A 12832-nucleotide genomic window follows, 5' to 3' on the forward strand; every position below is an offset into this window, starting at 1 on the left:
TCAAAAACATCTTCATATGAATATAGAGCTTTCTCGATAAGCTATGATTTTAATCTACATATTTAAGGAAATATCAAAAAAGTTAATCGACATCACAGGGTACTGAAGAGCTGGCAGCTACCTCGGACAAAGAATTAGTATAGCAATTCAAAGGGGTACGCTGCCAGTATCTTCGGAACCTTGCCTAAAGGGACTCCTTTTAATAATATATTTTAGTTAATTATTCATTTTTAATATTTTATTTAATATTATTTAAGACTCTTCTTGTAAAATATATAGATTGCTAGATTATAGTAAATAATAAATGTTAATTAACTGTAGTGAACACTTTTTTAGAGGAAAAAATTAAGATTAGTAAAGTTATTTCCATTTTTAGTACACTCAATAACATCGTATATTACAACTACTAATATATAAATATTCAAATATTTCAACTGTTCGTAAAAAATTACAAAAACACTTTTTTCGTTTCTTTTTTCTCGTAACCGTTTATTTTTACTAAACAGAAAATGTAACTCGGATTCCTCTGTGTATGAACCTAATTAGGTTACAATCATTATATCGACAATATTCTCCATTAGCTAAGAAAATATCGTAACATTAGTAGGATAGCGTTAATTAAAGTGTCTAGGAGCATCGGTGACCACAACTGGCGCGGATTCAATTGCAACTCGCACATATCAAAAGAAACAAGATTTATAGCGACACGACAAATTAATCCGTACTGCAGCGTGGTACTAGTTTCAAAATAAATTTAATCTAAAGTTTTGTTCTAAAATTATTAAAATCTGTTTTAATATATTGCAGACATAGATTTATAAACTATGGATAGTGTGATAAAATCTTAGAAGTAGTTGACAAGGCTGAGGGAATTGACCGCAACAAAAGGCCTGCGGAGGACTTTCTTCGTCTCACATTTGTACTCTGAATTAGCTTTGTCATCACCAGCCCAATATACCACACCGAGCAGCTCGGTGTCTACCCTAAACCAAGGGTGATTAGGCCTTAGTCAACCACGCTGGCCCAGTGCGGGTTGGTAGACTTTACACAAATCTTTGAATTTCTTTTCAGATATGTGCAGATTATATCACGATGTTTTCCTTCACCGTAAAAACGTCGGAATAAATATACATATGCAAATCGAAAACACATTGGTTCATGGCAGGATTACAACCCAGGACCTGCAGATTGCAAGTCAAATGCTTAACCCACTGAGCCTCCGACACTTCTTAGCTGTTAGGTTGTATATTTATGATTGTTATATGACAATTGTTTTTCATTTGCAAAGGCGAAAATTACTAGTTTTTCAATATGAAGTTTGTGATTAATTTAACTTATGCAAAACGTTAAAATATAATGTAAAATATTCAATCTATATTCTTGTACATTCCAAACGTGATCGTAAGTGATCGGAGATTGAAATTAGATGCCGCTTTGAATGTAATATTGGCTTGAATATAGATAAGATTTTTGAAACTTCTTACTATTCGATGCAAAATGATATTTCTCTATAAATGATGTGTTACCGCGGGAACTCAATAAGCGGAGTGGAGCTAAAATTTCAAAGCAACTGCCTCAGCCGTCACATTCGTTGCCCGAGGCGAGTTCTCGGTTGTATCAAATATGTATACGAGCTTCCGATTTCTCATTTCTCGCGCCGAGGCAACGGTTCACAAATTACCCCATAGCCTAGTACATTACATAGGCTGAGTGTTCCGCGATATTAGTTTTTGCGAACTCATTTCCATATCGTGCGGGTTTTTTGTCATATGCGAAAATGGCCTTAAAATTGCTGGAAAATATATTTTTTATATTGCAATATCAAAATATCTTTGTACTTTAATCCTCCATAAAAATATATTTTTTTTTTGATTTCGGTAACATTGCCTGCTTCAGCCGTATCGATAAGGAGGAGAATAACTTATAAACCAAAAGGAAAAATAAAGGAGATGATGCTTTTAGCTACATATTTAACATTCCTTGACTTAACATTGATAATTTAATGGATTATTTTTTCGACAACCATTACGATTATGCTTTCAATGACCTCATGTAGGAAAACATTTCGGCGCCTGGCTACTTTGTTGTTGCAAGACTTACTTTGGCAAACATTGCTAACATAAAATACCAGGATAAACATTTTGTAGCGTTATTCAACTTTATCGTTTCAAGCAGCAATCTGAGTATATACTCGTGCAGATGTTATCAAAAATGCATTCAGGTTTCTGATGTTACATATACGATATATCTTTCTCGCTTTGGCCTTTATATTATTCAATACATTTATAGAGTGCTACTTCTAGTCCAACTGACAGGACGTTAATAGATTTGGGGGTACGAAAGTATATCCATACTAGTGTCACCTCTAGTCTAAATTAGTTGATTATTTTAACTCTCCGTTGTTGTTCTTCCCGCAGTGTCTTAGGGCTAGGAGTGCAGTCGGATTTATAGGTTAAATTATTTTTATTAACTTTATTCTGTAACTTATAAATATATACTTTTAAGAACAGTAAAATCTAGGTTACTTTTAAGAATTATCTTCATTGAAATATAGATGAATACGAATGAAGCTTCGGTGATCATCTTCCGTTTAATTAATAATTCAATTAAATTCCGACGTTTCAATTACTTTTCAGCTTCCAAGTTCTTGGACTGAACGTTATTCATCTTAACTGCTACTTAATTATTATAGTCAATTTATAATAAATGACAAGAGCCTACAATACTTATTCTATTCATAGTAGGAACGTAATCTTCCCCTGAGGGATGGTTCTTAAATTTTACTCGTTTAATATAATACGTAATTTTTTTTCGAGAAAAAATATTCCAGTGTTATTGTGTATACCTTCTACAATTAAGCATATAGCAAAAAAAATCAAAAGGTAGTGGTTGCTATTTCTATTCTTAAGGTGCAATCAAAATCTCAGATATTTTTCTGTGAAAACAGGAAATTTTAAATGCCTTGTAGAACTAACAACTAGAAAACGTTCTGTAATGTCAACTAGTGTGTGAAAGTAATATGAGAGGTCGTATACAGAAGCAGAAAACAGCGGACCGCGTCATAATTAACTGGGCCTCCGAGAGCGACGTCATGCATAAACGATGACCGGGCGCAAAAAACAACGGCGAAACGTCGACAGCTCGTTTAAATTGCTTCTAAATATCAACAAGGCTTTTAATCTAAGTACACTTTTGTTCCGAACTATGTTGAAAAATATGGGAAAATGACACAAATTACATTTGGACTTGTTTAAAACATGCTTTTCTCTATTTTACAATTAGCTTGGTTCGATCATCGTAGTTTGCTATTCAGCATTGTCATATTCTGTATTGAAAATTATGGTTTTTAAAAACATTCATTATCAAACTAGCATTAAAAATTGGCCGTTAACAATAGCCTATTTCTGGAATTCAGTATTCATAATCCATTTGCGCTTGACCTAATATTCAATTCTCTTGCGACTGTTATTCTGTTATTCTTTGACAATCAATATAAACGATACAATTGGCCTAGTGTTTAACAAAAGCACTAATAATAACTGAATTCTAATCCGTAAACATTCAAAGTGAGGACATTATATATAATTAATAAGTGTACGATTTAATTTTGCTCCCAACTCATATTTACTCAGAATCCGAAACTCGCACAAACAAGGGCTTAGTCGCCTCGTGAGCGCACATGAGTTAATAATTAATTTGTTTTTGCACACACAAGTACATACGTAGCCTTGACGAGTACGAAGCCGTTGAAAATTTAAAACGGCAAACACGATACGTGGCCGGAGGGCGTTCACGACGGTTATAAGCCATATTTGCTGTATTTAAGGGCCCCAAGCCACTGCGTAGTGCAAAACTTCCTCCTTTCTTTATTCAACGTAACACTGAGTCGAGAATGATATTCAAGTTTACTACGAGTACTCGAATGAATCGTAAATGAATTTTCTAACACGTACCTTCTCTAGGTTTAATTCGAAAAGGAAATGCAAATAACAGTATAGTTCATAGTAGAAATCTGAAAATGATACTCTAGAGATGAACGACATTTAATTTTATAGTTGAGTCATCGCCGATTTTAATGTGGTCTCCATACAAATTTTCAGGTAATTATTTCGAATAGCGCCTCCCACATCCATATTCAGTCATTTTTACTTTATGACATATAGTTAGCCATACAAAGCAAATACTCAAAAATATTCGACTATATCTATGAAAGCCGTGAAAACTGCCAGGCCAGTGCTACTGTCCAACTGTACTGACATAATGTAAACCAGGCATTTGGCTTAACCTACAGAAATCATATTACATTGTAATATAGATGTTATAAGTTGATTGCTGATGCGTATTGAATTATTTCATTAAAAACTTCTCCTAATATTGCTTCCATAAAATCCTCAAAGGACCTAAAGTATACAGTATCAAATAAAACACATTCTTACGTAATGAGATTTTATTTAAATGTTTTAAACAAAAAAGCTGTTAGAACTGAACTGTTAGAAACGATTCCTGCCGCCGAGTTCCGTCATCGGACGACACGACAGACCGCCAGGTACCATCCACACCACCTGGATGGCTGGCATTCCACAACGGTGCGATTCTCGCGCAATTTCTTGCCTCTCACAGCCGCGTTGTGGAACGGTATTTCCAAACCAATACGACTTAGGGACCTTCAAGAAGCGAGCATACCATTTCCTGAAAGGCAGGCAACGCATCTGCAGTTCCTCTGATGTTGCAGATGTCCATGGATGTCGTTGATCACCTCGGTGTTCCCGCCGCTCGTTTGCTCCCTTCTCTTATAAAAAAAAATATTAAACTTAATCAAACTTTTAAACAAGTTTAGTATTATTTCAAACATAAACACGATGAAAATGATTTCAATACTATTTTTTCATAAAATATTTATGATATAAGACTATGGACACGATTTAATATAAAGTTGTAAACCAAAAGCATATTAAAGCAAACACTTATTAATAAAGTTAGTAAAGTTCTTATAAAAATAAACTATTAACAGGTCTCTGAAACACTTTTACAATTATTAAAAAGTAATTTTATACTATAAAAAAAATTTACAACCATGACAGTCAAATAAAAATACATAAAAGCAATCACTATGATTATATTTAATTTAATTATAGCGCAATTTTTTTTTATTAAGGCAGAACGGTAACAGCATAATATTTAGTATCACATAATTTAATATTATTTATACATTTCTTTAACCAATTTTTAGTAACATGTCTAACATCGGACGGGCATTTATTTTTTAATTTTTGCATTTTTCTAAATTCAATGCAATCTTCATTATGTACAAGATAATCGACATTTGGTGATTTAATTGACTTAACAACAATTCCTCCATACGCAATCCAATGTCTTTCAAAATATTTTCTTTCATCTTCCGGAATACTTATAAAGTCTGGATAAAAACCTATTTTTTTATCTAAAAATGCATCCGGTAATGGATTATTTGGTAGTAATTGGAATTTTATTTCACTTGATTTCGTGTCATCTAAAGTGGAAGAGTCACTGTTTTCTATTGATGAATTTAAATTATTAGATTTTCTTTTCTTCGGTGAACCTTTATTGGTAAGAAATTTGTCAATCTTTGTCACACCATTTAAGGGTTTCTTATCTTTTACTCTAACCGGTGATACTTTAGATGGACTGACTTTAAATTTCTTTTCCGGAGGTTCATCATTTGCAGTTTCAGCAAGTTTATTTAATAATGATACATCTGTTTTTTCTTTGGACGTTTTGTAAAGTTCTTTCAATTCATTTAAATTAGTTGCCGTTTTCCAATCTTTGTCATCTCTTATTCTTGTCACTCTTGGAAATCTCACTGAAATGCCGTCAGCTGTATGTAAGTTTGCTTTAGTTAATTCTGTCCCTGTAAAATAAACAAACAAAACATGAAAATTGTAAATTAAAAAAGTTAATGACCAAAACATAAAGTATGGATTTACAATAAAAAAAGTATTAGTTCAAGAAATTTTATTTATTTTTGTGTATCAAATCTTACTCATATTATAAGTACTAATTTTTAGATGGATGGATGGATGTTTGAAGGTATCTCCAGAATGGTTGAATGGATCTCGGTTAAATTTGGCATAGATATAGAACATAGTCTGGCAGCACACATAAGCCACTAAGTTTTTTGTTATTAGGCGCGGATGGAGTCACGGACGACAACTAGTATATACATAAAAAATCATACTATCTTATTAATTATAAATACGAATATTTGGATACTTGGATGGATGTTTGTTGTATGGATCTCACTGAAATTTGTCTTAGATATAGAACATGGTCTCAAAGAAAACATAGGCCACTAATTTACTTTTGTTATTCCGCAGGCTAGCCAGTATTAAATAAATTACAAACCAGTTATTTCCCAAACAGGTTGATTCTTTGGATCTTTGGCGATAAAATCTGGCACCATTCCTTTGTTACAATCTAACCAAGTGGGAAGTTTCGTGTATTCCTGTGATATTTTTACCATTAACGGGGCAAGTTCTTTTTGTAATCTCTCCAATGTGGGATCATCATGCCCTGTATGAACTTTAGTTACAGTAACCCAACGATTCCGTCGAGTATCTAAACAACCCATAAGGAAAACTGACATCATTCCACCTTTTTTACCAGTACCTAGAAATTAAACAAAATAGTTGTTAACAATATTTCTGTTTTAAACGTTAAACAGATATTACTCCTGTCATAAACAAATAGCAAATATTCTTTTATATTTATTTATATTTTATGGGTTGTAACAAAAATTAAAAATAAAATGCAAATTGTATTTTGATGGGCCAATTAGATTAAAAAAACATGCATAACATATAAAATAAATAATTAACTATAAGTAAAACTCACCAAACCAAGCCCCAAGTACAACCAAATCTGCGGTATCAGCCATTGCTCCATCAAACAAATAATCTTTCTTTACTTTTAGCCAATGTCTTTTACCAGGTTCATATATTGACTCCAGGTCTTTTAAAACAAGACCTTCTAAGCCTAGTTGTAGAACCTGAAATTAATAACACACATTTGTTAATTTTTAAACTCTTAATCTAAGAGACAAAGTTCAGAATTAAGACGTAAATTTACATTTTTTATAACTTGGCTTTACATTAACTAATTTCTTAAAAATAGCATATTAATTGTTATTTGATTTGAAATGTACCTTTGCAATCATTTTTGCTAAGTCTGCTGGTTTTTTTATTAATTCTTGTTCGGAAAACATAACATGATTTTTCACTTCAACCATGTTATCAAGAAGAATTTGTCTTCTTTTTACAATAGGCAAATCCATTAAAATATCCCCATTGTAATAAAGACAATCAAACACATAAAGACAAACTTCAGCATCTTTAAATGCGGACTGTTTATGTATACCCAATGTACCAAATGGTAAAGGTTTGCCAGTGTTCACATCAACCAACAAAACCTCTGCATCTAGTACTAAGTCAACTCCCTCAGGAAACGCTTTAGGTAGATATTCCTTGAAATGATTGACTTTATGAGCCATAACGGGTTTTAAAGCTCGAGAAAAATATTTGAATTCAGAACCTCTCTTATGAACTTGCACTCTCTCTCCATCATATTTTATTTCCGAGAACATTCCATTTGGACATTTCTTCATAGCCATCTCTACAGACTTACATGCTTCAGCTAACATAGGTAATACTGGAGTCATGAGAACTAGTTTTGCTTGCATTGACTTGTGGATCGCATCTTTATGTTTTATTTTATCATTTTGAGATAGAACACGGTCTAAAACCATATCTAAATCTCTTGATGTTTGAAATACTTGGTATGCATCAGGATGTATCCCTTCCAGAATATGTTTTGGTCCTGCATTTATTCTTAAATCACCTTTTATTAAACGGATTAACATTGTCATGTCATCTAGATGACATTTTTTTACAATTTTTTTAAATTGATATATTTGTTCATCTTCTCTTGTCAATTTTGAAAGATCCTCAAGGAATTCTTCAACCTGCTGGATAGTAAGTGTGCTGTCACTGGCCGGTTGCACAATTTTAGATTTAGAAAAGAAGTACTGAATTGTATTTGCAACATCTCCCTGTTCCAAATGAGTCAACATATCATCATGATCCATACGAAATATCCTGGAAAATAACTTAACTAACTGTTTACTTTTAAGGTTATATACTCTTTTACATACTTGAGGCAGTAGTAACTTACACCATAGAGGTAAATCCCCTTTAAAATGGTCTCCGTCACAACCTCTTGTGAAAAATCTGTTTACAACTGCTGTTTTCTCAGTATACGCATCGACTTTAGATATTCTTTTGCATAAATGTACGAATTCCGAAAACATATTGTCTTGAATATTTTGTACACAACCACTTTTGTTGAAATCACCTTGTTCAAATGTATCACTATTCAATTTGATTAGGGGTTTTGACTCATTTTTTATCACTTTCGCAATATATTTACCGTCATGTTTTTCAGCGAAAAGTTTTTCGGTTTCGTTTATTTTTTTCAATAAGAAACTTTGATCTTCTGCAGACAAGTTCTGCCAATTTCCAATATCATCTATTGAATCAATTCGTTTTGTTGTAGGGCGTTGCTTTAAAAGTATATTCATAAAACAATCCACATGATGCCATGATTTCATCGGTTGATTTTCATTATAAGGACTAGGAACTAATTTTGCAATGCGCAATTCACCATTTGGGCAGTTACTCTTGCAGGATTTGCACGAAGCCCGACCACCTTTAGCTCGGTCAACGTAAAACGGTGTATACGTATCACCCATATCTAAAACACACAAATTTTCAAAATGTATTCATTTGAATTTCACAAGTAACAAAATATTTTTCTATAAATACTATTGTTTTGAACTCAAAACTTGACATTTCAAAACACGAAAATGACAGCAACAGCAAACACAGAGTATAAAATCTATGGTAGTTTCGTGGCGTGACATGTCACTATAAATCAGTCTAAAAACTTTACCGATTAGGATTCGAGTCTATTCAATAAAATTAAAATGATCTCTTCGAAACCTTAATACGCTTCCATGAGAAACACACTAACACACATACTTATGAGAGTCAATTAATACACTATTTGACCTTAATTTAACGTTGTATTTTAACATCTTTAGATTTACTACGCAGTTCGCTTTATACCTACACGAATGACACTAACAATTATTTTACTGCAAGGCATTGGCGTAATTTTCAAGCATGCGCACTCTTACCTTCACGGATTACGTATTCAAGTTAATAGAATTATGTAGGTATGTCTACAAAGTTATTCTTTTTACCGAGCAGGAAAATTTAGTGGAACATGGAACATTGAAATAATCGAATACATTATTAATGTTATAACATTGAATTTAAGATTATTATAATAAACTCAAGTAGTAAGGTAATATTTTTTATTTTTTTTACTTTCAGCATCTTCGTGTCATCAGGAGTTTAGCAGCGACGGTACCAAACATGGAACACTCACATCGCCGCACTACCCACTGGCATATCCACCGAACACACATTGTCACTATGAATTCTTCGGAAGAGGAAAGGAAAGGGTTAGGTTGATATTTCATGACTTCTACTTGCACAAACCAGCGGATGGATCATTGGAGTAAGTTTCATATCGCCACAGTCTTTCTTATAAGATTATACTTAATTAGATAAAAGTGTAGAAAGGAATTGAGCACCGTTCGATATATTGTGAAGCTCCCGTGGATCTAGACAACTGGCTAGCTAAAATCTTTTGTTATTTGTTTTTTCAGCTGTGCAAATGTGGATTCACTCCAAGCATTCGTCAACGTTGATGGACGATTAGAAAAGGTGGAAGCATTCTGTGGAACGGATCTGCCCAAGCCTGTTATGTCTAACGGACCTAAATTGATGCTGGAATTTCGCGGTACCCAATCGTCAAGACACTCGAGGGGTTTTAAAATATCGTATTCGTTTGTAGAAAGTAAGTATTTGAATGCATATTAAACGTTAAGATAACGCTCAAAGAGAAAATATTAAAATTCTTTGATAAGTTTCCGAAGGGAAAACATACATTCTCATGTATCAGGGTGTCCAAGTTATCCAATCTCTATCGGAATAGACTATTCCCTATATGTGTATTTAATTAAGTAACATCCGAGTGCTTTGTCAGCAACAATCTAATTAGTTCGGAAATGAACATTGAATATTTAAACACCGAAGCGGCCACAGTGGCCACATTTAATATGTAACGCTTACGTGGATGATGTGTATGTCATGTATACATTTAAATAGATATACTACCTAATTTCTAATATCTTTTATAGTTGCTTTGTTCTTACTTCTAATTAAGATATAGTTAGATAAAAGGATTTAATTTTAATCAATATTTTCTATACGATACGATTGGAGGCAGTTTAAACATTTTTTTACTAATATACTTTCAGATTTCGGGATCACGACTGGCAGACAGTTGAAGGAATTTCCTTGCGCTTTTGTGTACAATAGCACAGAAAGCCATAACGGTACTTTCGCGTCTCCGAACTGGCCTGGACCGTACCCACGTGATACTGAATGCACGTATTTCTTTCACGGAGGTCAAACTGAGAAGGTGCATCTCTATTTCACGAATTTTGGTGTCGAAGGTGTTCTACCGTAAGTCCTTTTATGCAGTTTTACCACTTTTATACATCCACATTTTTTAATAATAAGTGTTAAAATTATTTATAAGTAAGTTACATGTTTCTGATACTTCAAACAAGTTCTTGATTACAAACCAACGTAACATGTTATTTAACTGGGGTTGTTGGCACTATAGTTAAACTAACAAATGCTAAATCTCTATTGATTTATTCATTCTTTTCTTCAATGTCTATACTCTCTTCTGGATTAAAATTCCAATAAATTCCAATAAATTTCCAATTCAATAAATTAAAAAAACACCTTCACGTTCCAGATGCGAAGCCGTATCTGGTAGTGACTACGTCGAGTTCTCTAACTACATGACAGAAGACAGCAGATTTGGGCGCTACTGCGGCCAGATGAAAGAATTCCACGTGGAGTCCGACAGGAACTTCTTCAAGGTCACCTTTCGCTCCAACGACAGGCTCGATGGAACAGGCTTTAAAGCGATGTATCAATTCCTAGAAGTCACCGATGAGTATCGAGCTCCATTACAAGATAAAGCATCGGTTCTTGCAAGTAAGTTTTTTATGAAACATTGCTAATTAATAAACCGTCCAAATAATGCCAAATGATACTGATGATGTGGTCGAAAGATGATATATGCTAGCGTAGTAAATACCTGTTGTTAGAGTTTTGTTTGAGTTTTAATTACTCACCTTTCTTGTGAATGAAGAAGAGGTAGGTTTCCGATATACTCGTAAGTTGGAATATTGTCAAAATTATGCTATGCAACTAGTAAAAGGCCTACAAATCATGTATATATTAAAATTAGACTACTTTTTGAAGATTCTAATCAACTAATAACAAACGATGAACTCTAATGTGTTTAAACTTATATAAAAACGGCTAAAACTCACCTCACCGACTAGTTTCGAGCCCATCGGGGTCCTTCATCAGGGTGAGTGGGACTGGTATTATTTCGCGTGTGCGGTAGCGCCACCGGACGGCGGACGCCGACCGGACTTGAATATTTAGCCGTTTTTATATAAGTTTATTATAATGTTTCAGGAATGTTTGAATAATCTAATGTGTTTTATAATAAATTGTAATGTTTTTTTTTATATTTCCAGATGTTCCAGAATTTCTGCTCATCATCAGCGCTATCGCGTCGCATCTCCACTGTTTATATCATTAAATAAAGTGATATTAGAATAATTACTACTATTAGACTATTAATCCTGTACATTTTGTAACATAGTATGTGCCGTACTCTTGTAATTTAAACGTAGGAACGCAATATTTTCTAAATAAAAATATATTTAAGTTTTCCTCTATTACCAAATAAAGCAATATTACACAATAAAACTTTACTCACGCGGGCACGTTGTATTATAAATAAATTATATTAAAATTTGTTTTTGTTTTATTTATCTTACTAGCCGTCACCCGCGACTCCGTCCGCGCGGGATTAAAAATAGATGTTGGCCGATTCTCAGACCTACTCAATATGCTCACAAAATTCCATGAGAATCGGTCAAGCCGTTTCGGAGGAGTATGGGAACGAAAATTGTGACACGAGAATTTTATATATAAGATTTTATAATAGCAGGAAGGACCAAGAACCGAGACCGGTGTACCAGGACCGCATAAAATGAAAAACTATAATCTCTCCTTAACCTTGTGAGTGGTAGGCGTAAGTTTAATATTACGAATTAAAACACAGGTACTATAACATGGAGACATTTTATATGGAGTATATTATCATTGTAACAATAAGCAGCGGACAAGTAACATATAAATCAAACCAAGTCATGTACTGCGTTATAAAATATGCGAACTTATTAATGTGAGGAGTATACCAAGTAAAATCACATTTTAGATAAAAAAAAAATTAATAATACTGATACTTTTATTATTTAACACAATTTCCATAAAATTGCCGCATTTTTCATGAATATAAGGCAAAGCCGGCGAAAAGTGTAGAATTTACTTAAGGTTTTGGAGCGCGATAGTCTTTCTTACTAAACGCAATCCAACTAAATTATAGAAAGGATTGATTTAGAATAAAAAAACGATTCAGAACTTATTAGATACAGTCAGAGATTGAGTGTTTGTTTAATTTGTAGAAATATCATCATCAGCTCACTTTACGGACTTGGGGGCTAACTAAAGTTAGAGATGACTCGGCCCAGTCAACCGCACTGGCCTAGTGCGGGTTGGTTCACTTCACACAT

The 12832-nt window shown here is 33.4% G+C and overlaps 2 protein-coding genes across 4 annotated transcripts in view; one reads left to right on the forward strand and one right to left on the reverse strand.

Annotated features, from left to right (window-relative positions):
- The window catches only part of Sol1 (CUB domain-containing protein Sol1), a 236536-nt gene extending 224565 nt beyond the window's left edge, over positions 1-11971 (forward strand). Inside the window, exons 11-15 of the mRNA XM_013318496.1 lie at positions 9429-9615; positions 9767-9957; positions 10421-10628; positions 10930-11174; positions 11729-11971. Coding sequence (XP_013173950.1) covers positions 9429-9615; positions 9767-9957; positions 10421-10628; positions 10930-11174; positions 11729-11793 — 896 coding nt within the window. The 3' untranslated portion in view covers positions 11794-11971. The remainder of the gene's footprint in view (positions 1-9428; positions 9616-9766; positions 9958-10420; positions 10629-10929; positions 11175-11728) is intronic.
- DNAlig3 (DNA ligase 3) lies at positions 5134-8903 on the reverse strand. Of its 3 annotated transcripts, none has more exons than XM_013318494.1 (5): positions 8206-8296; positions 7181-8129; positions 6871-7024; positions 6382-6645; positions 5134-5887 (listed from the first exon to the last, which is right to left on the reverse strand). In XM_013318494.1, exons 1-5 carry the CDS (start codon positions 8208-8210, stop codon positions 5151-5153), a joined length of 2109 nt encoding a protein of 702 aa, XP_013173948.1. In that variant the 5' UTR covers positions 8211-8296; the 3' UTR covers positions 5134-5150. The 3 variants fall into 3 exon arrangements, with proteins under 3 accessions (XP_013173948.1, XP_013173949.1, XP_013173947.1); XM_013318495.1 differs by having other exon boundaries at positions 7181-8140; positions 8206-8292; XM_013318493.1 differs by having other exon boundaries at positions 7181-8903.
- Positions 11972-12832: the final 861 nt, after the last annotated feature.

Source organism: Papilio xuthus, unplaced genomic scaffold (assembly GCF_000836235.2).
Source record: "Papilio xuthus unplaced genomic scaffold, Pxut_1.1 DF826923.1, whole genome shotgun sequence".
Lineage (NCBI taxonomy): Eukaryota > Metazoa > Arthropoda > Insecta > Lepidoptera > Papilionidae > Papilio > Papilio xuthus.

Coding starts and splice junctions, on each gene's coding strand:
- DNAlig3 (XM_013318493.1), bottom strand. CDS start 8,782: ATGGGTGATACGTATACACCGTTTTACGTTGACCGAGCTAAAGGTGGT. Junction 6,646..6,870: donor TGTACTTGGGGCTTGGTTTG/GTGAGTTTTACT, acceptor TTTAATTTCTAG/GTACTGGTAAAAAAGGTGGA. Junction 5,888..6,381: donor ACCTGTTTGGGAAATAACTG/GTTTGTAATTTA, acceptor TTTATTTTACAG/GGACAGAATTAACTAAAGCA.